The sequence below is a fragment of the Peromyscus maniculatus genome, chromosome X, assembly GCF_049852395.1.
Source record: "Peromyscus maniculatus bairdii isolate BWxNUB_F1_BW_parent chromosome X, HU_Pman_BW_mat_3.1, whole genome shotgun sequence".
Classification (NCBI taxonomy): domain Eukaryota; kingdom Metazoa; phylum Chordata; class Mammalia; order Rodentia; family Cricetidae; genus Peromyscus; species Peromyscus maniculatus.
The window spans coordinates 121,991,196-122,012,184 of NC_134875.1; the positions used below are offsets into that span (position 1 = coordinate 121,991,196).

The 20,989-nt window shown below is 41.6% G+C and overlaps 1 protein-coding gene across 4 annotated transcripts in view; it reads right to left on the reverse strand.

The window, feature by feature from the left end:
* Positions 1-288: 288 nt before the first annotated feature.
* The window catches only part of Clcn4 (chloride voltage-gated channel 4), a 72,117-nt gene continuing 51,416 nt past the window's right edge, over positions 289-20,989 (reverse strand). For all 4 annotated transcript variants that reach the window (XM_042269689.2, XM_006994314.4, XM_076562285.1 and 1 more), the window contains exons 11-13: positions 20,496-20,894; positions 13,762-13,978; positions 289-3,126 (exon numbers count right to left, since the gene is read on the reverse strand). In XM_042269689.2, the coding sequence (XP_042125623.1) occupies positions 3,036-3,126; positions 13,762-13,978; positions 20,496-20,894 (707 nt within the window). In that variant the 3' untranslated portion in view covers positions 289-3,035. The remainder of the gene's footprint in view (positions 3,127-13,761; positions 13,979-20,495; positions 20,895-20,989) is intronic.

Consider the following 20,989-nt stretch of genomic DNA (forward strand, 5'->3'; position numbering starts at 1 on the left):
CATCCTTGACCTTAACCTGCCTGTCTGACCACAGCTTTGATCCTCAATCCCACATTAGAGGATCAATTTGCAAGTGAAAAGAAGACTGGCTTATTTCAGTCCAGTTACACTTTCAATTATTTCAACGAGTTTCACCATCTCCATGGTAAGCACTAGGAGAAATACACAATGCTTTCAATTTCCGCTTGGTGACTTTGGCCAAGAGTAAACTGATTCCCTTGTCTTCCTCCGTGGACTTTGCTGACCTTTGGTGATACTTCCACTGTTGTGCATTATTTTTTAAGCTACCTGTTTCTCTCTCTCTCTCTCTCTCTCTCTCTCTCTCTCTCTCTCTCTCTCTCTCTCTCTCTCTCTCTCACACACACACACACACACACACACACACACGAGTTGGGGGTCTCGTGGATTATAGAAGGCTTGGCTATGACTAATTAATACTCTCATTGCAAACCAACTCTGAGGGGAACCACGTGGGCAAAAAAGGGGAGCCACATGAAGTAATCTTTCACACTTAGAATTTACAGTCCAGGAGAATTCAGCTTCATTTATAAATGCTCCATGCAAAACCTAATAACAACCCTAACATTAGGATCTACTACTTAATATTTACATGCTATGAATGAGACAATGAACTTCATTCTCAAACCAAGGCTTAAAATCACTACTATTACCTGGATATTTTCACACTGATGTGCCTACTTAGTGTTATTTCACAGGGAGACAATTACTTACAGAAACAAATAGTTGGAACTATAGTATTCCATAATTGTCAGCATGATCTGACTTAAGGTTTGCTTTTCAGAATATATATTTCTTGTAACAATGAGAAGATTCACAGAAACCCACTTGTAGCTAGGGTTTATTCAAAATTAAAATTCCTATTAAACCTGAGAAATGGACTCGGCTTAGGAATTAATTTTTCTCTCAAATGTGCAATGGGTAAGATGCACAACGGTTATAAAAAAAGACACAAAAGACAATGGTAGGGACGTGATGATGGAATTTAATATGACAGATACACTCCCCTCCCCAAAGCCAATCCTCCTTACTTATTAAGAGAATCTAGTTGTCATTCAGAAAGTAATGTGTCTAGCTAAAACTTTTCTTTCTAGAGTCACATATATCTAGGAGGACGAGACATGTGACAAAATTCCAGCCAATGGTTTTATGTTGAGCATCTCTAGCAAAGCTTATCTTCCCCAAATACACACACTTTATCTTGTTACTCGCCTCTTCCTCCCTCTTCCCACACAGTAAGTAGACATCACACCTGGCATCTGGGCAACATTTTTTTTTTTTTTTGGTTTTTCGAGACAGGGTTTCTCTGTGTAGCTTTGCGCCTTTCCTGGAACTCACTTTGGAGACCAGGCTGGCCTCGAACTCACAGAGATCCACCTGGCTCTGCCTCCCGAGTGCTGGGATTAAAGGCGTGCGCCACCACCGCCCGGCTAACATTTTTACAACTATCAAGCAGTAAGCCAAAGGACAGAGGATAAGAGGAGGGAAAATGAAATGCCAGAAGAATTAGGATCTCTGGAAATAGTATGGAGACAGTCCTGGAGTGACCATCTCCTAGGTTTCTTACTCAGACTCACTGTCAATTGTGCTTTCTGCTACACACAGCCAAGTGCACATGCACCTGATACATCCACATCTAATGACAATAAGATTGAAAAGAATGATGATGACTGAGGGAAAGGTGGGGGAGCAAAGATGAAGTGAAATGGCAAATGACATAAATCTTACAGAGATCATGCAATGGACCTAAAACACTAATTCCTTCCTGCAGAAAAGACAGAAGTGCTGACTAAAAGAATAAAAGTGTCATTAAGATCAAATACAAAGAGACCCAATGCTTCAATTGGCCGTATAAAATGTAACTCTGTCCTATGCTATGATTGCTATTATGAAAGTACATGCTTAAGCATTAAAAGTGGACATTTTATATCCTACAGAGAAGAGAATGGAAGAGATTTAGAATCAATTTGCTATTTCTTTTGTAATTCATTTGGAGGAGTTCCCACTGAGAACTCATATGCCTCACCCTAATCATGGCTCTATCTAAAAGACCTGAGAAGAGAGTTAAGTAGAAACACTGGGTAGCTGGCTTTTGAGTATTACACATGCTACTTAGAAACCAAAACACACTATAGCAATCTGGGAGCACACAGGCAATAATCCATGGCAGGGGCTGGACTGGTCTATATATCAAATGCACAAGTAACTGCATAAATAAATCAAGTCGATGCTTTGGGGTTGCAAATCAGTGATGAGGCAGGTGTCCCCTCAAAGTAAGAATGTGTCCCCTTATATGAGGGGAATGTCCACACAGTACTACTTGTTCCAAAAGTTCACTGTCCAGTCTCAAGGTATTGGTCTTTTGTAGGAGAAGTGGTTTCTTCATGCTCACTATGGTGGGCACCACTGATACTGGTTCAGACTGATAAAGAAGCAAAATAATGGGCTTGAGAAGAAAAGCAAGATAAGAGATGGTCATAAATAGGCCCATCAGGGTCTGCTTGTAGCTTTCACTGTATCCAACTTTAATTTTCTTCTCTCTTCCAACACAGTGTGCAATATCTTCCCTATGATTTCTTAACATAATAACAAAATTTTAGGAACCAATACATAATAGTGGCATGCTGATACCCCTCTTTGTCTTTTGGACTCAAAGTTTCACGTGTACTCCAAAATTACAAATATCAACCTTGAGTGAAGGGACCGCAATTTCTGGTGTTCCACATCCTCATATAATTCATGTCATTTACACTCTTCCACATGTCCCCAAAGCAGTTAGTAAACTCATTAAGAAACACGGCTTGGAAATTATAAGTAGTTAATTACAAAATGCCTACTAATTTGTGGTTTTGCCTTTTTAAAAAAGTTTCATCCTTCTCCCCCTTCTTTCAAACAAGGCTTTCATTTCTGCTGCCCTCAGCACATGGTCTTTCACTGGAATCATAATGTATTTATTTGATTATTTCTTTAAAAATTATGTAGTTATTGGTCTTCTCAAAATAACTGCCGCCTTATTGCTAATTAAACATGATGGATTCAGGGTCCTGGTTTGCCATCTGGGCCATGTGTCTCAGAACATCCTTTTTTGTGATGATCCCAAGAAGTCTCCTGGAGTGGAAACAAAACAGAAAAAAAGAAGTCAGCCTGACAGAAGAGACTCGTGACCAGGCTCAGGGACAGGCAACATTTCCTAGCTTCCTTATGGTTATGCAGGATCAATAGAATAAGCTCCAGGCAGCGGCCTGTGGGCACAGATGACAGGCGCCTCTCTCAGGTCTCCTGTGTAGTTCTCTCTTCCACTCTCCTCCCCTGGCATCCAGGACAAGAGAGCCAGGGAAGGACTCTGATGCACAGAAGACTGATTCATGAGCCACTAGATTCAAAGATATGGATCCCTGAATAACTGGAGAAGAGCCTGTACCTGCAACTTACAAAGTATGTAATAGGTGAGAAAAATGACTCTACTCTTTGCTTATATGTTTTGAGACAGAAGTTCCATGTACAGCCCATGCCTGGAATTTGTAGTCCAGGTCAGATTCAAACTTTTGATCTCCCTGCCTCAGCATCGCAAGTGTAAGATTATAAGTATGTATCATTATGGTTAGTATAAAAAATAGATGTTTATTGCATTAGCCACTGATATCAGAAGCTTGTTTTTGACACAAGCTGTGAACCTACAGTGAATAATACAATGCCTTCAATTTTAAGATTTTATAAAGGGCTGTTAAAGCTATTGTCACAACTTGACCACACCATAGAAAATTCAGATATAAGGGTTTTCTTAGTATAAGAAACTAAGGTAGACATGGCAGCATATGCCTATTAATACTAACACTAAGTAAGCAGAGACAAGAAGAGTGTCATGTGTTTGAGGTTAGCCTGACCTACATAGGGAGCTCCAGGAAAGTCTGGGATACAAAGTAAGATTGTATCAAAAAGAAATTATTCTACTTTTAATTTTATGTTACTGGATGGGTAAAGTACAGTGTACACTTCTGGCCAAATATACACATTCTCTTCTCTTCCAAAATTCCATTGTTTTTAACTATAAAGAGTGCCAGTTTCTAGGGTCTGTTGTCTGTGTGTGTGTGTGTGTGTGTGTGTGTGTGTGTGTGTGTGTGTGTGTGTGTGTATGCACATGTGTGTGTATGTGTGCATATGCACAAATACATATGTATGGTGTATGTACTTATTTGTGTATATGTGTGTGTCAAGGCCAGGGGTCAACTTATGGGTCTTCCTCCATTGCTAACCAGCTTATTTTTTGAGACAGAGTCTTTCATTGAACCTAGAGCTCACTGGTTCAACTGGGCTGGAGCCAATGAGCTTCAGGGATCCTCCCGTTTTCTGCTCCATCTATCCTCCCCACAGTGCTAGGGTTGCAAATATGCAATACCACACCCAGCTTTTAGGATGGTCTTGGAGATACAAACTCACGATTGCACAGCAAGCACTTTACCAGCTGAGCCAGGAACCTGGTTCCCAGGGTTGTTATTACAGGGTTATCTGAACTGTACAATCCTAGGGAGCATGGTTCACAGACACTGGGATGCAAGTAGAGCTCCTTGGATGATACTGTGCCCATTTGAACAGAGTCTGGGATGTAAATAGGGCAGATAATACTGTGCCCATCTGAACCAACCTTGCCTTATTCTTTTTATTAAATACTTAAATAACGGTCTGTGGGACCAAATCATGCCCTGTTGGTGAAGTGAATTTTTCTACAAAGACAATGTGAACATTTCTTTGGAATACATTCCATCACCGGGTAAGTATGAAAATAATTGTTTGCTCCATCTCCATCACGATGGAGAAAAAGGGATCAGGAAGCAAGCCAAAGCAGCCTCTCTTCAGAATTACGGAGCAATAAAAATGACAGGCCTCTACTCCTGGGGCTATGTAAGATGATGGCAAACCAAAAAAAGAAAAGACATTGCCATTTCACTCAAGCCTAATTAGCCCAACTCATGTTGTACTATGCAGTAGTTAATATGAAGAAAGCTGCATTTGTCCAAGGGATAGCCATGCCAGCTACAGCTGGTGAACAAATCAGGCTATCTCTGACAACATTGACCTCAAACAATCTAGGAAATGTGATATCTTTCAGGTGGTAGTTTTTTCTTCTATCACATTAAGAAAGTGAGTAAATACTGTTCCCCACCCTCTGTGTCACAGGAGCATCTTTGGGAGGGAAGAAAGCAGCCATAAGGCCTTCTAAAAGCATGCTAGACAGCAACTGGGGAGTGAGTACTTAAATGGGTTAGAGCTGCTTTGGGCTCCGTGATTTATATGTGTGTGTGTATGTATGTATGTATGTGTGTGTTACGCTATATATCGTTATATATGTAATAAGATATATATTATATACATTAGGGGCTTACTATGTAGCCCTGCCTTGCCTCAAGTTCAAGGCAATTCTCCTGTCTCAGCTTCCTGTGTGTTGGGTTTACCAGGCATAAGTTACCACACCCAGCAAAATATATGTCTACAATGCCTCACAATGCAGTAAAATTGAATTGAAGCTTTTTTTGTGAAACAGAAACACTGCTCTGCCAAATCTGCCAAGAAGACTTGCAGTTTTGGAATCATTCAGCCTGTACTGCCGTAACAAAATGCCACAGACATGGTGGTTGAGTTAAAGTATAAGATCAAGGTGCCAATAGGGCCAGTTTCCCCAAGCCTCATCTCCTTGGATGACAGATGGGTACCACCATGCTCCCACTGTGTCTTCATATGGCCTCCTCCCTGTGTATAGATACTTCTAGGGTTCTTCTTCTTTTTTAAAGGACATTAGTCCTGTTGAATTAAGGATCTACTGAAACAGCCTTATTTAACCTTAAGGCTCAGCCCCCCCCCCCCCACTGCAACAGCCATAAATCGGGGTTAGGTCTTTAGTATTTTAGAAGGAGACAATTCAGTCCTTATCAGGACTTCAACTGCCTGTACTGGACAATTATGACAAAACAATTCCCTTTGCGTGCTTCCCTTTCCACATCATGTGAAACTCTAAAACTTGTATAATACGTTGAACTGACTTAAGTGAACTTAGTGGGTTCCCCATATGTTGGTCTACCCATATATTGCTCTAGTCCTCAACTAACCTGAAGGAACCAAACATTGACACTCTTCTTGTAATGGCATGCTAGCTTCTCCTGGGAACCCTTCCACAAGTGTGACCACAGCCAAAAGAAGTGGGGCACTCTGGGCTTCTCACATGGGAATGAGCCTGGCTTCAGCTAGAAACTCCTGAAAATCCTCTTTTCCAACTCAATTTGTCTAAGCTGCTTGGGGATCAACTGCCATAATAAGGGCCCCTGCATTCATCCAATGAGATGTAATGATTTTCCCAGTGGTACTATTACCCAGTATTTAGTCAATCAGCATGCTTCAGTAGAAATGTCACTGAGTCCTCATTATTGCCATTGGGTCTTCACAGTCATATATTCCATAGGTCTGAGCCATGTCAGAGGCTTGGATTCCCCAGGTAAAGAAGACAGCTTTCCCCTTGGGGTCAGATACAGTTCGTTCTCATTCTGCCAATACTAATTAATTTCAAGGATACAACAGAGCTAGCAAGGACATTTGAGGCTGAGAGAGGTCACTATTTAAAGCCAACTGGGAGTGTCCAGTGAGGTTCCCTCCTAGATAGATGTAGCTGAAGGAGTTCTAACCTTGATCTAAATGACACTCTCTACTCTTCTGTATCCCATGAAGGCTTTACTCATGACTTCTCCACTTTGATACTTGTGGTAATTGGAGACTTCTTTGTAGGGAGTGACATGTCCTGTACATTACCCAGATTCTAACTGCTACTCGCCAGCAGCACTGGTGCTCAACCCTGCCCTGCCCCACAATTGTGACAACCAGAATTTCTTCAGGTACTACCAAACGTTACCCTTTATTGAGAAACACTGCCCAAACTAAAAGGGAGGGAGGGGAGGACTAAATTAATTAAATGAGTGACCACATGACTAAGCAAACCCACTCCTGGTTAGCAAGTCAAGAAAACTATAAGGAACTCAAGAAATTAGACATCAAAATACTCAACAGTCCAATTAAGAAATGGGCTATAGAACTAAACAGAGAATTCTCAAAAGAGGAAACTCAAATGGCTGAAAGACATTTAAGGAATTTCTCAACATCCCTAATCATCAGGGAAATGCAAATCAAAACAACTCTGTGATACCACCTTAAGCCTGTCAGAATGGCTAAGATCAAAAACACTGAAGACACCTTATGCTGGAGATGATGTGGACCTAAGAGAACTCTCCTCCACTGCTGGTGGGAATACAAGCTTGTACAACCACTTTGGAAATCAATATGGTGCTTTCTTAGAAAATTGGGAATCAATCTCCCCCAAGATCCAGCTATACCACTCTTGGGCATATACCCAAGGAATGCTCAATCATACCACAAGAGTACTTGCTCAGCTATGTTCATAGCAGCATTGTTTGTAATAGCCAAAACAAGGAAATAACCTAGATGCCCTTCAACTGAAGAATGGATAAATAAAGTGTGGTACATATACACAATGGAATACTACTCAGCAGAGAAAAACAATGACATCATGAGGTTTGCAGGCAAATGGATGGATCTAGAAAAAGTCATCCTGAATGAGGTAACCCAGGCTCAGAAACACAAACATGGAATGTACTCACTCATAGGAGGATACTAGATGTGGAACAAGGATGACTGGACTGCTACTCACATCACCAGGGAGGCTACCTGGAAAACAGGGCCCCAAGAAAGACACGGGGATCGCCCAATGACAAAGAAATGGATGAGATCTACATGAACAGCCTGGACATGAGTGGAAGTAATGAAGGGCGAGGGTCGAGGGAAAGAGAGCTTGGGGGAGCGGGAGATCCCAGCTGGATCAAGAACAGAGAGGGAGAACAAGGAATAGGAGACCATGGTAAATGAAGACCACATGAGAATAGGAAGAAGCAAAGTGCTAGAGAGGCCCACAGAAATCCACAAAGATACCCCCACAACAGACTGCTGGCAATGGTCGAGAGACAGCCTGAACTCTGGTGATGGGATGGCCAAACACCCTAATTGTCGTGCTAGAAACCCCATCCAATGACTGAGGGGGATGCAGAGATCCATGGCTAGGCCCCGGGTGGAGCTCCAGGAGTCTAATTAGCGAGAAAGAGGAGGGTTTATATGAGTAAAAATTGTTGAAACCAAGGTTGGATAAAGCACAGGGACAAACAGCCAAACAAATGGAAACACATGAACTATGAACCAATGGCTGGGGGGCCCCCAAGTGGATCAGGCCCTCTGAATAGGTGAGACAGTTGATTGGCTTGATCTGTTTGGGAGGCATCCAGGCAGTGGGACCGGGGTCCTGTGCTCATTGCATGAGTTGGTTGTTTGAAACCTGGGGCTTATGCAGGGTTGCTAGGCTTGGCCTGGGAGGAGGGGACTGGACCTGCCTGGACTGAGTCTACCAGGTTGATCTCAGTCCTCAGGGGAGGCTTTACCCTGGAGGAGGTGGGAATGGGGGGTGGGCTGGGGGGAAGGGGAGGGGGGCGGGAGGGGGGAGAACAAGGGAATCCATGGCTGATATGTAGAACTGACTTGTATTGTAAAATAAAATAAATTAAAAAAAAGAAAACTAAAAACATGTCTACTTAACAACTTACACACTAATCTTCTTTCACAATAGCCCCAACTGGAAACAGCCCAAATGTCTTAACAATAGAAGAATGAATAGATAAACGGTGGCTTATCCATACAATGAAAAGTTATTCTGTCACTAACAGCATGAAGTACTGACACAAGCCTCAACATAGATGAATCTTGAAAATACTATACCAAGTGGTAGAAGCCAATCACAGAAGGACACACAGTATATGACCACCTTGATATGTCATATCCACAAAGCTAAGAGAGTAGATCCATGCTTGCCTAAGGCAGGACTAGTACAAGAGGAGACAGCTAAGGGATACAAGCTTTCCTTTAAAAGTAATGGAAATGTTTTGGCTTTGATGGTGATGATGGATGCAAAATTCTTTTTCTATTTGAACTACCTAATTATACATTTTAAATGGGTGAATTGCAGGTTATGCAACTATCTCAATAAAGCTTTAAGATGGCTGGCAAGATTGGCTTAGCAAGTAAAAGTGCTTGTTGTGCAAGGCTGAGACCTGGGTTTGATTTCTGGAACCTGAGTGGAAAAAAATTCTGGATGCAGTAGCATGCACTTGTAACCCCAGCATTTCTATAGCAAGATGAAAGACAGAGAGAGGAGAATCACATGGATGCTTATAGAGAAGGTAATCTGAAGTACACAGCAGGAAAGAAACAAGAGAGACTCCGCCTCAAACAAGATGGCAGAAAAGAAACAACTCTCAAAAGTTGTCTTCTGGCCTCCACACATGAGCTGTGGCACAAATGTACCCATACTCACATTCTCTCACAAACATATTATATGCACATTCACCCAATTCTTCTTCTTAATAAGTATTAAGTTATTATTATTATTATTATTATTATTATTATTATTATTAAAATAATAGCTGTAAAAGAAAAATCAATCAATAAAAATAAAGGCAGGACCACATGGATTTATACAAAGTCCACTTCTCCATTCAGATGCTAAAATACAGTGATAGGAATAAAGGACAGGTGAAAGAATTCTAGTGCAAAGGACCGGGAGCCGGAAGTGAAGAAGCATGGTTATTTGCAAGTGTGAGGAATCTGGTGTTCTTTCAAAATTAAAAAATAGCTGGACGGCGGTAGTGCATGCCTTTAATCCTAGCACTCAGGAGGCAGAGGCAGGCGGATCTTTGTGAGTTCGAGGCCAGCCTGGTCTACAGAGTAAGATCCAGGAAAGGCACAAAGTTACACAGAAAAACCCTGTCTCGAAAAACCAATAATAATAATAATAATAATAATAATAATAATAATAGTTATGAAGCTCATAGCATATAGTTATAATATGCCACTAAGTAAACAATGATCAAGAACTAAATCTGAGCACACAAGTTGCTCTTTTGTTGGCAAGGATCCCACAGCTGTCCACACTCAACATGTAAACTGTTTTAGCTTAACTAGCTCACTCATCTTCTGCTATAACACAGATGGCTACCTCTGGAGCACTCGCCTTGGGTGATGCCACTTAAATTGGATTCCTTATTACTTATTCCTTACTAGATTCCTTCGCTTTTTTTGTGTGTAGTGCTCAAGATTGAACCTAGGGCCTCATGCAAGCAAGATAAGCACTCTACCACAGAGCCATGTTCCCATTCCTCTAAAGTTTATTTTTATATTTTGAGATAGGGTCTCACTACATTGCCCAGATTGATCTTGAACTCACTCTGCAGCCTAGGCAGCAGAGCTTGAACTTGCCATTCTCATGTCCTAGCCTCCTAAGTTTGTGTGATGCTGGGCATGGAACTCAGGGCCTTGTGTACACACTAAGTGATGTACTACTGAGCTACATCCCTGGTCTTCTGTTTAAAACCAATTTGAGTCTTCTCCAGTTCTCAGCCACAATGGATGCTCAGTAAAAAACACTGACTGCACCCATATCTCCTTGCAAAAACTATGACCACTATCATTTGCAAAATGATGAAACTGTACACACATACCCTTCATGTATCTATGTAGTCTGGGCCTTGTTTTATAGAATCCAAAGATATAATATACCCATGAATGGTAACATGTACCTATCTATAGTTTTGGCTCATGGGAGGCTGAGACAATAGGATCACTTAAGCCCAGAAACTTGAAGCCAGCCTGGGCAATTTAGTGAGATTGATCCCCTTACCACCACTACTACCAAAAATAACAACAATAATAAAAATCAAGCATTATAGTTCTGAAAACCTCTTCATAAAGTTCTGTGACTATAAAGTCTCCAAGTTAGTTGGTTAGTTAGTTAGTTGGTTGGTTCCAGCAGCACTGAGAAAATATATGTTCTAGATCTTCCTTGGCTTTGAGCATAAATCATGTCCTGACCTTCGTGACAGCAAAACATCCTTACGGAAGGAAGCAACATCAAACCCAGCAGGCTTCATTAGTGGTAGTAAATGTCCTATTTGATTTAAATCAAGTGTTTGAACTCCAGCTTCTTTGGGTGGCAGTCATGAAAAATCTGGGGAATTATAAATGGCCAGATTCATGACAAAGGACCTAAATTAGAGACTGCAGCAGCTAGAATCTTCTGAGACAGCTATGCTACCCAGATCCTTGTGGGGTACCCAATAAGGATGAGGGAAACCTGATATAATCACCCAGACTTGCTTTCCATTTCTAGAACTTCTTAGGGAGAAAAACTCACCCAAATTTAATCTTAGTACCTAAAGGATTCTTAGATTCCAGCACTCTGTACAAAGCATCTCTGATTCCTAGTCTAGTTTTATGAATACTCTGGGCCCCAGGCCCAGAGATAGCCTGCAGACAATCAGGTCAAGGGACAGGCTCAGACTCTCATCCACTAGAGCAGGGAAGGCACATGGCAATGGAACGTATCAAAACCATAAGCTGGCTTGAGCCGGGCCTGCCCTGGCTGAAAGCCCAAGGAGAAGATGAAAGGCCCGGAAAACAAGGATCCCTTGCCAGCACTAACGTATCAGCATCTGTATTTGTTTAAAACATGTAGAGCCAGAGAGAGAGGGAGAGTTGTTTTCTCTTAGAACATTCGGAGCCAATTTCAGCACCCAGATCTTCACAGGAAAACCTCGTGGGGCTCCATGAGGTGTAAGTGGGCATTGGGGGCAGAATTTCCTGACTGAACTGGAAATTCCAATGATAAGTGACATCAGACTATTTTAGAGGGAAGGAGAAACTGCTGTACACTTGAGATGGCCTGGGCAATCATTGCAGTATTTACTCCATGCTGGAAACCCAAATGCAGATATTCATTTCAGTGGTTCTCAAAGTGGGATCCCCAGGAGCTTGTTAAAAACTCACTTTTTCAGGCCTTACCCAAGACCTCAGGGAACAGAAGTTCTGGGGTGAACAACATAAAAGTGAGTTTCACCTGGAGGTTCATCCTCTATCTAGGAAGGGCATTCCAATATATGTGCAAGTATGAGAAAGTAGAGAGTACCTCTAGAATCCACGGGAAGTGTGATCTATAGCCTCAGTCAGAATGAAGGAGAAACCTGTCCTGCCAATTAGAAGTTCTGCAGGTAAATGTACACACTGAAAGTTTGCAGAGTCTGTACTCTTGTTACTAGATCAGCAGGGGGGAGCCAAATGAGTAAGATTCCTCAATATTCAACCCAGCCAGGGTCCTTCTACTATGACACTAGTTTTTTTTTTAAGCCAAATTTGTGGTTTTGTTGTAGGAAATGTGTTGTGCACTGCATAATGTTACCAGCATTGACCATTGACCTCTACCCACTACACAACTATAATACCTCTTCCTCTGAATGTGACATCCAAAATTGTCCCTAGATCCAGCAGGACAATAATGTCCTGGTTGAGAACTACCGTGTTAAACTAGAGTGTATTGGCTCTAAAGTGGTAGACTGTGTTAAGCAGTTCAGCCTCTGGGTTCTACAAAGGCCTAAACTATGTTGGATATCAGAAGCTACACAACATCTCTTATTTCCAGACTCCAAGCTGGGAGTATAGCAGATACATGATGGGGCTTCCAGCACCTTTCTCTGTACAATCTTCTGAGGCTATGGAACTTGAACCACACCTCTGAGCCTAAAGAATGGCCCTTAGAGAACTATATCTTAGGCATTATCATGGCCATTTATATTTGTGTTGTTGATTTCCTGACCTGTGAGAACACAAGGTAAAAGTTTCAGCAATGATGCCATCAAGCTATCAAATTCCTTGTTTTCTAATACTATTTGTGTAACAAAAGTATCTTTGTTAAAAAAATGTATTGATGTCTTAGGGAACAGTCTGAGAATAACAGATAAAGCATTTGCTTTTGGGGTAACAACATTCATAATAAAGTGAGGGAACAAAGAAAGGTGTTCCCAGTTAAACCCAACAAAACACACACACACACACACACACACACACACACACACACACACACATCATCATCATCATCATCATCATCATCATCATCATCCATCCACACTCTGCCCTCATGTGAGAGTTAGGAACCATACCCATCCTGCTTGCTGTGATGAATTCCCATTCCCTCCCTTGATTCCTTCACAGTAACTCTAGAGCAACAACCCTTCAGATGTCCACTTCACAGCCAACTTCAGGGTTTTTCCCCCCAGGGGAGAATAATTATTGTCATATTTGTTTATTTCCCAACTATTTAACCAGTATAAAATATACAAACTTATGTGTATTTTAGATTCTCGTCCTTTTAAGATGATGTATCATTGGTGAAGGTTTTGAGAACTGTGCATCTGTCTATTTTCCCCATAACTCCTGTGCTTTGATTGCTGCTCCTTTTGGCATACTACTACAGTTTTTGAGGAGCATTTATGTCATGGACTAGCAGAACAAGCTGCACCTTCTCCTTAGGCCAAGTGTTACACAGAAGAAGAAACAAGCTGTTCTTTAGCTCCTCCCTTTGACTAAACCTTCAGACTGAACACAGGCAATAGTCTCGCCTAGAAGTTTCTCCCTCTTCCCTCCGCTCGAAATTCCCAAGCTTCTTGTACACTTTCTTCTCGATATATTCAACTCAGCTTAGTGATATCAACCGTCAAGGACTGGTCCACCCCAATGGACCAGGAGTTCCTTAAGGGCAGACACATTAAAGCTGGCCACAGTACACTTTTTCTCTTCCCTTGTCTGGCTACTCACCCACTCCGCGTCACCAGGCATTGGCGGAGCCCCAGTTTCCGGAAGATATCCACTACTGTCTCCATGGGGGTATGGTCTGTGACAGTGAAAGGGCTCAGGTTCAGAATGCGCCTCAGCTTCAGTGGATGTGGGCTATTGGCAGGCAGCTCAGGGGGCTCCTCTGTGAAGTACATGATGGAATTGCTCACGATGCCCTCTTGTCTCTGTCTGGCATTCTCTAGAATAATGGTCAAGGGGGGAAATGATAAGCCACACACAAAAATCTTGTACTTAACTCCCCCCACCTGCCCTCATACAGCATATCAGCATCTCACAAAGAGGAGTTCAGAGGGCAAAAGGCACAGTCATAACAAGTACTTCTGCCAAACATCTGTGAACCTGGCATCCCTTTCACATACTGTGAGAGGGGGGCCCTGCTGTGACAAGAATGTTCACTGCCAACATCTTATGAGATGGGCCCCCACCAACATGGCCCTTTGCGGATATCCACAGTTTTTCCCTAGACTCCAGAGCACCCCAAATGACCAAAGGTCCTTCATTCTTGCTTTTACAGCATCTCAACATGGGCTGAAGGTCATGAGGTTAAGAAACCTCATTTCACTGCCCAGTAACCTTAGCACATTGATTTTTAAAAATGAGCTTAGAAGCGGCCTAAATGGCATTATGAATCCTAGAGGGATGAGAAACCAATAAGACTTGCCCAGGCTCATAGCCCAGAAATGCAGCTCAATCCCAAATATCCCTCTTGGGACCAAAGAAACAACCCCAGAAAAGTTTCATCCCTCTGCCTCTAGATTCTCCTCTCTTTAAAGTGTGTCATTTCATCGATTTTGCAAAGAAAGATAGTAAAACTGTTATGGTAGCAATTAGTCTATTTCTGTGTGTAGGCAAGGCCATACAAAGCAGAAGAGAAAGTAGTATACCCGGAATTCATTAGAAATACAGCTTAATGTAGTGCTTGAAATCCACGCTATTTTAAGTCGCACATGAAATAAATCCATCAGTCTCAAGCTATTCTCCAAGGCCATTTTCCTGCTGTTGGAATTTTAATCTTCCTTTTAGTTCATGGGAAAAGGTTAGAAAAAAATGTACAGCAGGGCATGCCTTAAAAATGAATCCCAGTTTCTACAGTACATTTCTTAACCTTCTCAAAGACTACTATTCACCTATATTGTTCTTTCAAAAATAAAATTCTTACTGCCTCCTCTAAGACCATTTAGTGCAATAGAGTACTCTAATGGAAAACTGGCAGCATCAGGGGTCAAGTTGAGTCTGAAAGGGGGGCTCTGTTGTAAAGAGGAAAGGAGGGCCTGCTGGGAAAATGCCTGCACATTATATGGGTCAGGTTGAATCTAGTTACATCAAATGGGATGTGATTCAACCACAAATACTGGATAATACTGATGTACAACATGTTTTCAACTGCAGATCCTACACAATCCACACTACAGGCTACACACTGTGCTCTTGTCTCCTAATCCAAAGGGTTCTGTCTTAAAGCTCTCAGGCACAGAGGCTATATTCAGTACACACTTATTTTCTCATTTCCACGAACCAATATATTCTCTTAAAGTCCCATATAACATAATTTCCATCCACTTCAACAATCAGATTGGACATCAGGATTGGATCAAGCCACAACCCTTAATCAAGAACTGATCACATGGATTTGCCAAGCCCCTCATAAAACCAACCAGCCCAGTTGCTGAAATAAACAACAAGCTCATGTTTCCTCAGAATCTACTGATACTGTTTGAAACCTTGATAATAACAGCTACACACTCAATGAAGTCTTGTTCACTAGTGTATCCCTTATGCCAAGACCATGTCTAAACATAAAGTAGGCACAAAACATTTTGTTAAAGATTTATTTTTTGATAGGTGGTGGCACATGCCTTTGATCCCAGCACTTGGGAGGCAGAAGGAGGTAGATCTCTGTGAGTTTGAAGACCTCCTGGTCTACAGAATGAGTTCTAGGACAGCCAAGGCTACACAGAGAAACCCTGTCTCAGAAAACCAAAACAAAAAGATTTATTTTCCTTTTGATTTGTGTGTGTGTATGAGAGAGAGACAGAGACAGAGACAGAGAAGTGGGGAGTGAGTTTGTGTAGGCCAGAAGGAGGCACTGGATCCTCTAGAACTGGAGCTACAGGCAGTTGTGAGCCACCTGACATGTGTGCTGGGAACTGAACTTGGATCCTTTGGAAAAACAACAATGCTCTTAGTTGTTGAGTCATCTTTTTAGCCCCAATATAAAACATTCCTGTCACATGCGTGCATATATGCATGAACGGATAAGATCTACTAAATGTCTGTTTGAATAGCACCTATTTCATGGAGGGAGGAGGCATTAGAAAAGGAATGCCCAAGGGCTATCTACCACCAGGCAAGGATTTTCAACATTAGCTGGGGTCAGATGGGAATCTGAGCTGCTCCCTTCAAAATGGCTCTCCTAGGTCACTTTGAAACTAGATTGTAAATATTTATATTAAGGCTTCAAACTCTAGGGAAGGAGGTGCTATACATGGACCTCTGAGTCATAGCTTCAATCCCCTAACATACAGTTTTGGACACACAAAAGATATGAAGAAAATGAGCTGAATGCTGACTATGATGGCCCCATTGAACAGTGCTGAGAATGATGGTGCCTTTAAAATTTTTCCAAATTTTTTTTCAATAATGTAGGTGCTTCTATTGCTTTTACTTTTAAAATGTAACAAAAACTTCATTTGTAAATCTTCAAGAGTTCAAGCACTTAAATGTTTCTTTCAATATTTTAATGTAGAAGGGCTCCATCATAATATTGTGGTAGAACTAGTCTGGGTAGACATAGCTCCTTTAAAAATGATGTGTGTTTTATGAGTACCTGCTAAAGCTGCTCAACCTCATATTCCACTTTCCAGCAGCAATAACATCAGATGCAAAGAGGGTAAATAATACAGTGTTGGTGACATGAATTTCACATAATGCAATAGATTTTTAAAAATTAAGAATTAGAAATAAGCAAACACCAAATAAGCCTGTGAGTGGCTTCAGAGCAATGATTCCTAACTGAGTACAGTTTTGGCCTGACTCTCATGGGAATTTGATAATGTCTAGAGGCCTGTTGGTTGTCACAAAATGGGAAGGGGGAGTGTCCCTGGATTTTAGTGGAGAGAGCAAGGATGCTGTTCAAAATCCTATAGTGTGCAGGACAGTCCCAACCACATACAAATGTCAGTGGTAATAAGGCTAAAAGCCTTTATTTTTAGAGTAATTGTTTCCAGTGAAGCAATACTCTATCATCCAGTTGGTTAAGAATGCTTCCATAAAACAAACACAATTAACAAGAAAGGTTAAAATGGAAAATTGGAAGCAACCACTCTCATGCTAAATAGCAGTATGACATGATTTAAAGACTACATAGAAAGAAAAGCAGATTATTTTAAAAGATACTATCCACCAAGGAATGGATAAATCTTAAACATTCCATGTATTTTAACACTTAGCAGAAAGTAATTAACACCACTATGCCACATAACCCATTCCAATAATTAACAGTTCTTCCAGACAGAAACCTCTACTCTTACAGAGCCTGTCTGGTAGATCTGATACCTATCTTCTCATTTAGTCCTGAAGGTGGTTCCCTTTATGCAAGTAAGCATCTTCCATATGTTGGAGAATCATTATTAAGTCATCCACCAGATGAAAAAAACTGAGAGTTCTCTTAACTCTTCCCTATAACTCTAACTTTCCATTCCTTTAATCATCTCTGTGGCTTCCCACTGAGTCCTCTTGGAACCTGTACTTGCTTAATTGCAGAAGCCTGGACTTGAAAAGCCTGAGCCCTGCTGAGTACAGAAGGATCTTCATATTTGCAAAGAGTAATGAGAGGTAAAATCCACTTGCCAGGAGTTTGAACACAGTCACACACAGGGCCCCATTGGCTAATAAATTCTGATGGCCGAGAGTTGGTGCTAATATAAAGGCAATGGCTGTTCTCTGGCATTGCAGAGATGGATTAAGAATGACAAAACATAATAACACATATGTGTGAAAATGCTATTATGAGATCCATTACTTTGTTTGCTAATGTAAAAAAGTGTTTTTAAGTTTTAGAAGAAAAGAATGAATGGAAGAAAATCCTTATTTTGCTCATTTCTCATTCTTTACTCATGATAACTTTCTTGAAAGTTCCTTGCAAAAGCTCTGTTTCTAATTCCCTTAAAAGTGAACTTGGCATGGGGGAGTTTTTAGCAAATGTTTAATGTCCTATCTTGATATTCATACAAGGGCATATAATTCCTCATATACAGGTCCCGAATCTCACTCACTACCAGTATGTGGTGATCCCTCAGTTTCCATGGCTTAGGAAAACAGCTCGTCTGATTCTCTGGAGCAAAACTTCCCTCATCTTTCAGCAAGCCATATAAACAGCAGTTTCTGCACTGTGATGGGCCTAACCAAAAGCACAGAAATATGATTTACACTGCATGGTGCCTCTTCAGATATTCCACACATAGCTTTCTTACAGGGTGCATGCTTGCAGAGCTTAAATTTCTTCTCCAACCAGTTGATGCCAATTATCACTTCCCACTTGATTACAGTAATGGATTTAAGCAAAATTAGTAAGATGTTTCTTAGCAGGTGTGCCTGGAGCAGCACAATAGGCAATGGATTATGTGACATTTATTACTTCAGTTTCTAAATTCAACCTTTGCGTAAAAGATTTTGGGGGGATTGAATGCATTTTAAAGACCATTGATTATATTATTTTAAAACAAATCCAACCCTACTTAAACAACTTTTTAATGATCTTATTATTTGTTAGGCAATATTTAACCCTCAAGGCACCTCCCTGTTCAGAGATGGGACCTATATAAAGAGAAACATCTCAGTACACTCACACAGGCATTTGCCATTGTAGCTAAAATGTAAACTCCAAATTTGTTTTCTGTGTGAGCTAACTATTAAAGTTAGAAGGTAGTGCTTATCTACACTAACATTTGAAAAGCTTTATAGGAAGATATCTTAAGTATATTTTAAGCTATTTAGTATGTGTAAAGGGTTTTAAAAATAGAAAAGTGCCTGGGAAAAAGGAACAAAGGGCCAGAGGATGAAACAGCAGCATGGTGAAAATGTGTTCACAGTGAGGTAATCAGAAGTCAGGCAGGAGGAAGAAGGTCTCTCATTATTACTCTGCAGAAATATTCTGGAAGATGTGGTGGAACATAACACTGTCTCACGGGCATGAAAGTTGTGCCAGAGGCTTGTCTCCCATATGATATAGGGGTGTTTCACAGATCATGGAGCAAGACTGCGGATGGGCAGGGCACGGTGTTTGTAATGCAAGGGAAGATGGACTACACTGGTCCTTGCAACTGCTTACATCCTGAGGTCCACAAGACTTTGGTCCTCTGAGACACATTTTTTCTCTTTGCCTAGAGCTCTTTCTCTACAACTCTTATCCAGGTCTACCTCTTACTTTCCCTCCATTGCAGCCATCCCTAGCACAACAGATCCATAGATTGGCTTCCTTGAACAGCTTGTTTTTGGAACATTCCACCTGTATATCATTCCTTTCCCTGTTACCCAAATAAAACAGTCTGGCCCTCAGGGTGACTGACATCAATTCAAATACCTGGAAAGCATAATCACATCGAACTAATTTCTACTGATGCTACTAGCTAACCCACGTGGGCCCCTAATTGGCTGGACTGAAATCATGGCAGAGACTGAAGCAAAGACTTGTGCAGAGCTGAACTCCCCACTTCAGTGGGCTGACTACGCTACCTGAAAGTCCACTTTTGACATCAGCCATGCTGTTCAACTATTCTCACAGCACTCCTTCCTTTCAGCTTTAGTCAACAATTCTTTTAAAAATGCAGCAGCAGCAGCAGCAGCAGCAGCAGCACACCTCCTAGCAGGAATAGACCCCCCAATGTCTGCCTGTACCCACAGTAACCATTTTCTAACCAGGAATATCTACCCCAGGGCTTGAGTTTAAACCTTTAGACCTTGGCTCTTCACAATGTGAGTTGGAGGCAGAAACACTGGCATGCCTGGGAAGCTCAGAAGGAATATAGAGTCTCAGCCCCCAGTGGGCCAGTTCAATCAGAATTTGTGTCTTTTTTTTCTTTTGGATGTTTAGAGACAGAGCTTCTGTGTGTAGCCCTGGCTGTCTTAGAACTCACTATGTAGACCAGGCTGGCCTCAAACTCAGAGATCTACCTGTCTCTACCTCTAGAGTGCTGGCATTAAAGGCATGCGTCACTATCGCCCAGCTCAAAATTTGTATCTTAACCTCATCCCATGTGACAAATATGGTTAAATCAAGACTTGGAAGACTCTGGCTTATTTAAAATGTTTTTTCCTTCAATCCTAATGAATTTTGTATATACAAATACATAATCATAATGAGTGCACTGTATTTATATAATTTCTACTCCTTCTCCTCCCCTTCCAACTCCCCCTAGGTTTCCCTGCCATATCCTCCTCTAAATTTCGTGTTCTCTGCTTCTATAGTTATTACATATATACATATGAATGCACACATAATGTATTGACTCCAATTAGTGTTACCCATATGAGCACAGGTTTAGGACTGACCATTTAGACTTGAGTGACATATTAGGGGCTTGTCAAGGAAGCCCTTGACTTAGTGAACTCCCTGGGACCCATGTGCTGATTCTAGGGTCACAAAAGCTACCATTAGCCTCTGAGGGAAAGGTGAGAGCCTCCATGTCTGTACTCACTTATAGCCAATATCAGCTCTCGTCTCTGGGCAAAGCCGATGAGGCGCTCCGAGTCTCTGGAGACCACCACAGGAAAGCCATTGTAGTCTGTCTCTTTGATGAGTGTCTCCACATCCTCCACAGTCATGCTATCCTGGGTGAGCACTGACAATGGTGGTTCTCCCCTCCGGGGCCGCATCACATCAGTGGCCAGAGTACGGTGGGTGAATTCATCCTTCACATCGAGAAATGGGTACCCATTCAGATGGATGTGGGCTTCATAAATCCCTTCTTTTCCAAAGGCATCAGCCACCCACTTGCTGGTGACAGCGGCTGCCATCAGGGGCACAATATACTCCAGACCTCCAGTCAGTTCAAACATGATGACCACCAGTGACACTGTCATCCTTGTCACTCCACCTATAACAGAAAAGGACAGTGGGATTTGAAAGCTCAGCCACAGACCCCATGAATGTGTGATCTGTGCAAACAGAAATGCTTACAGACCAGAATTT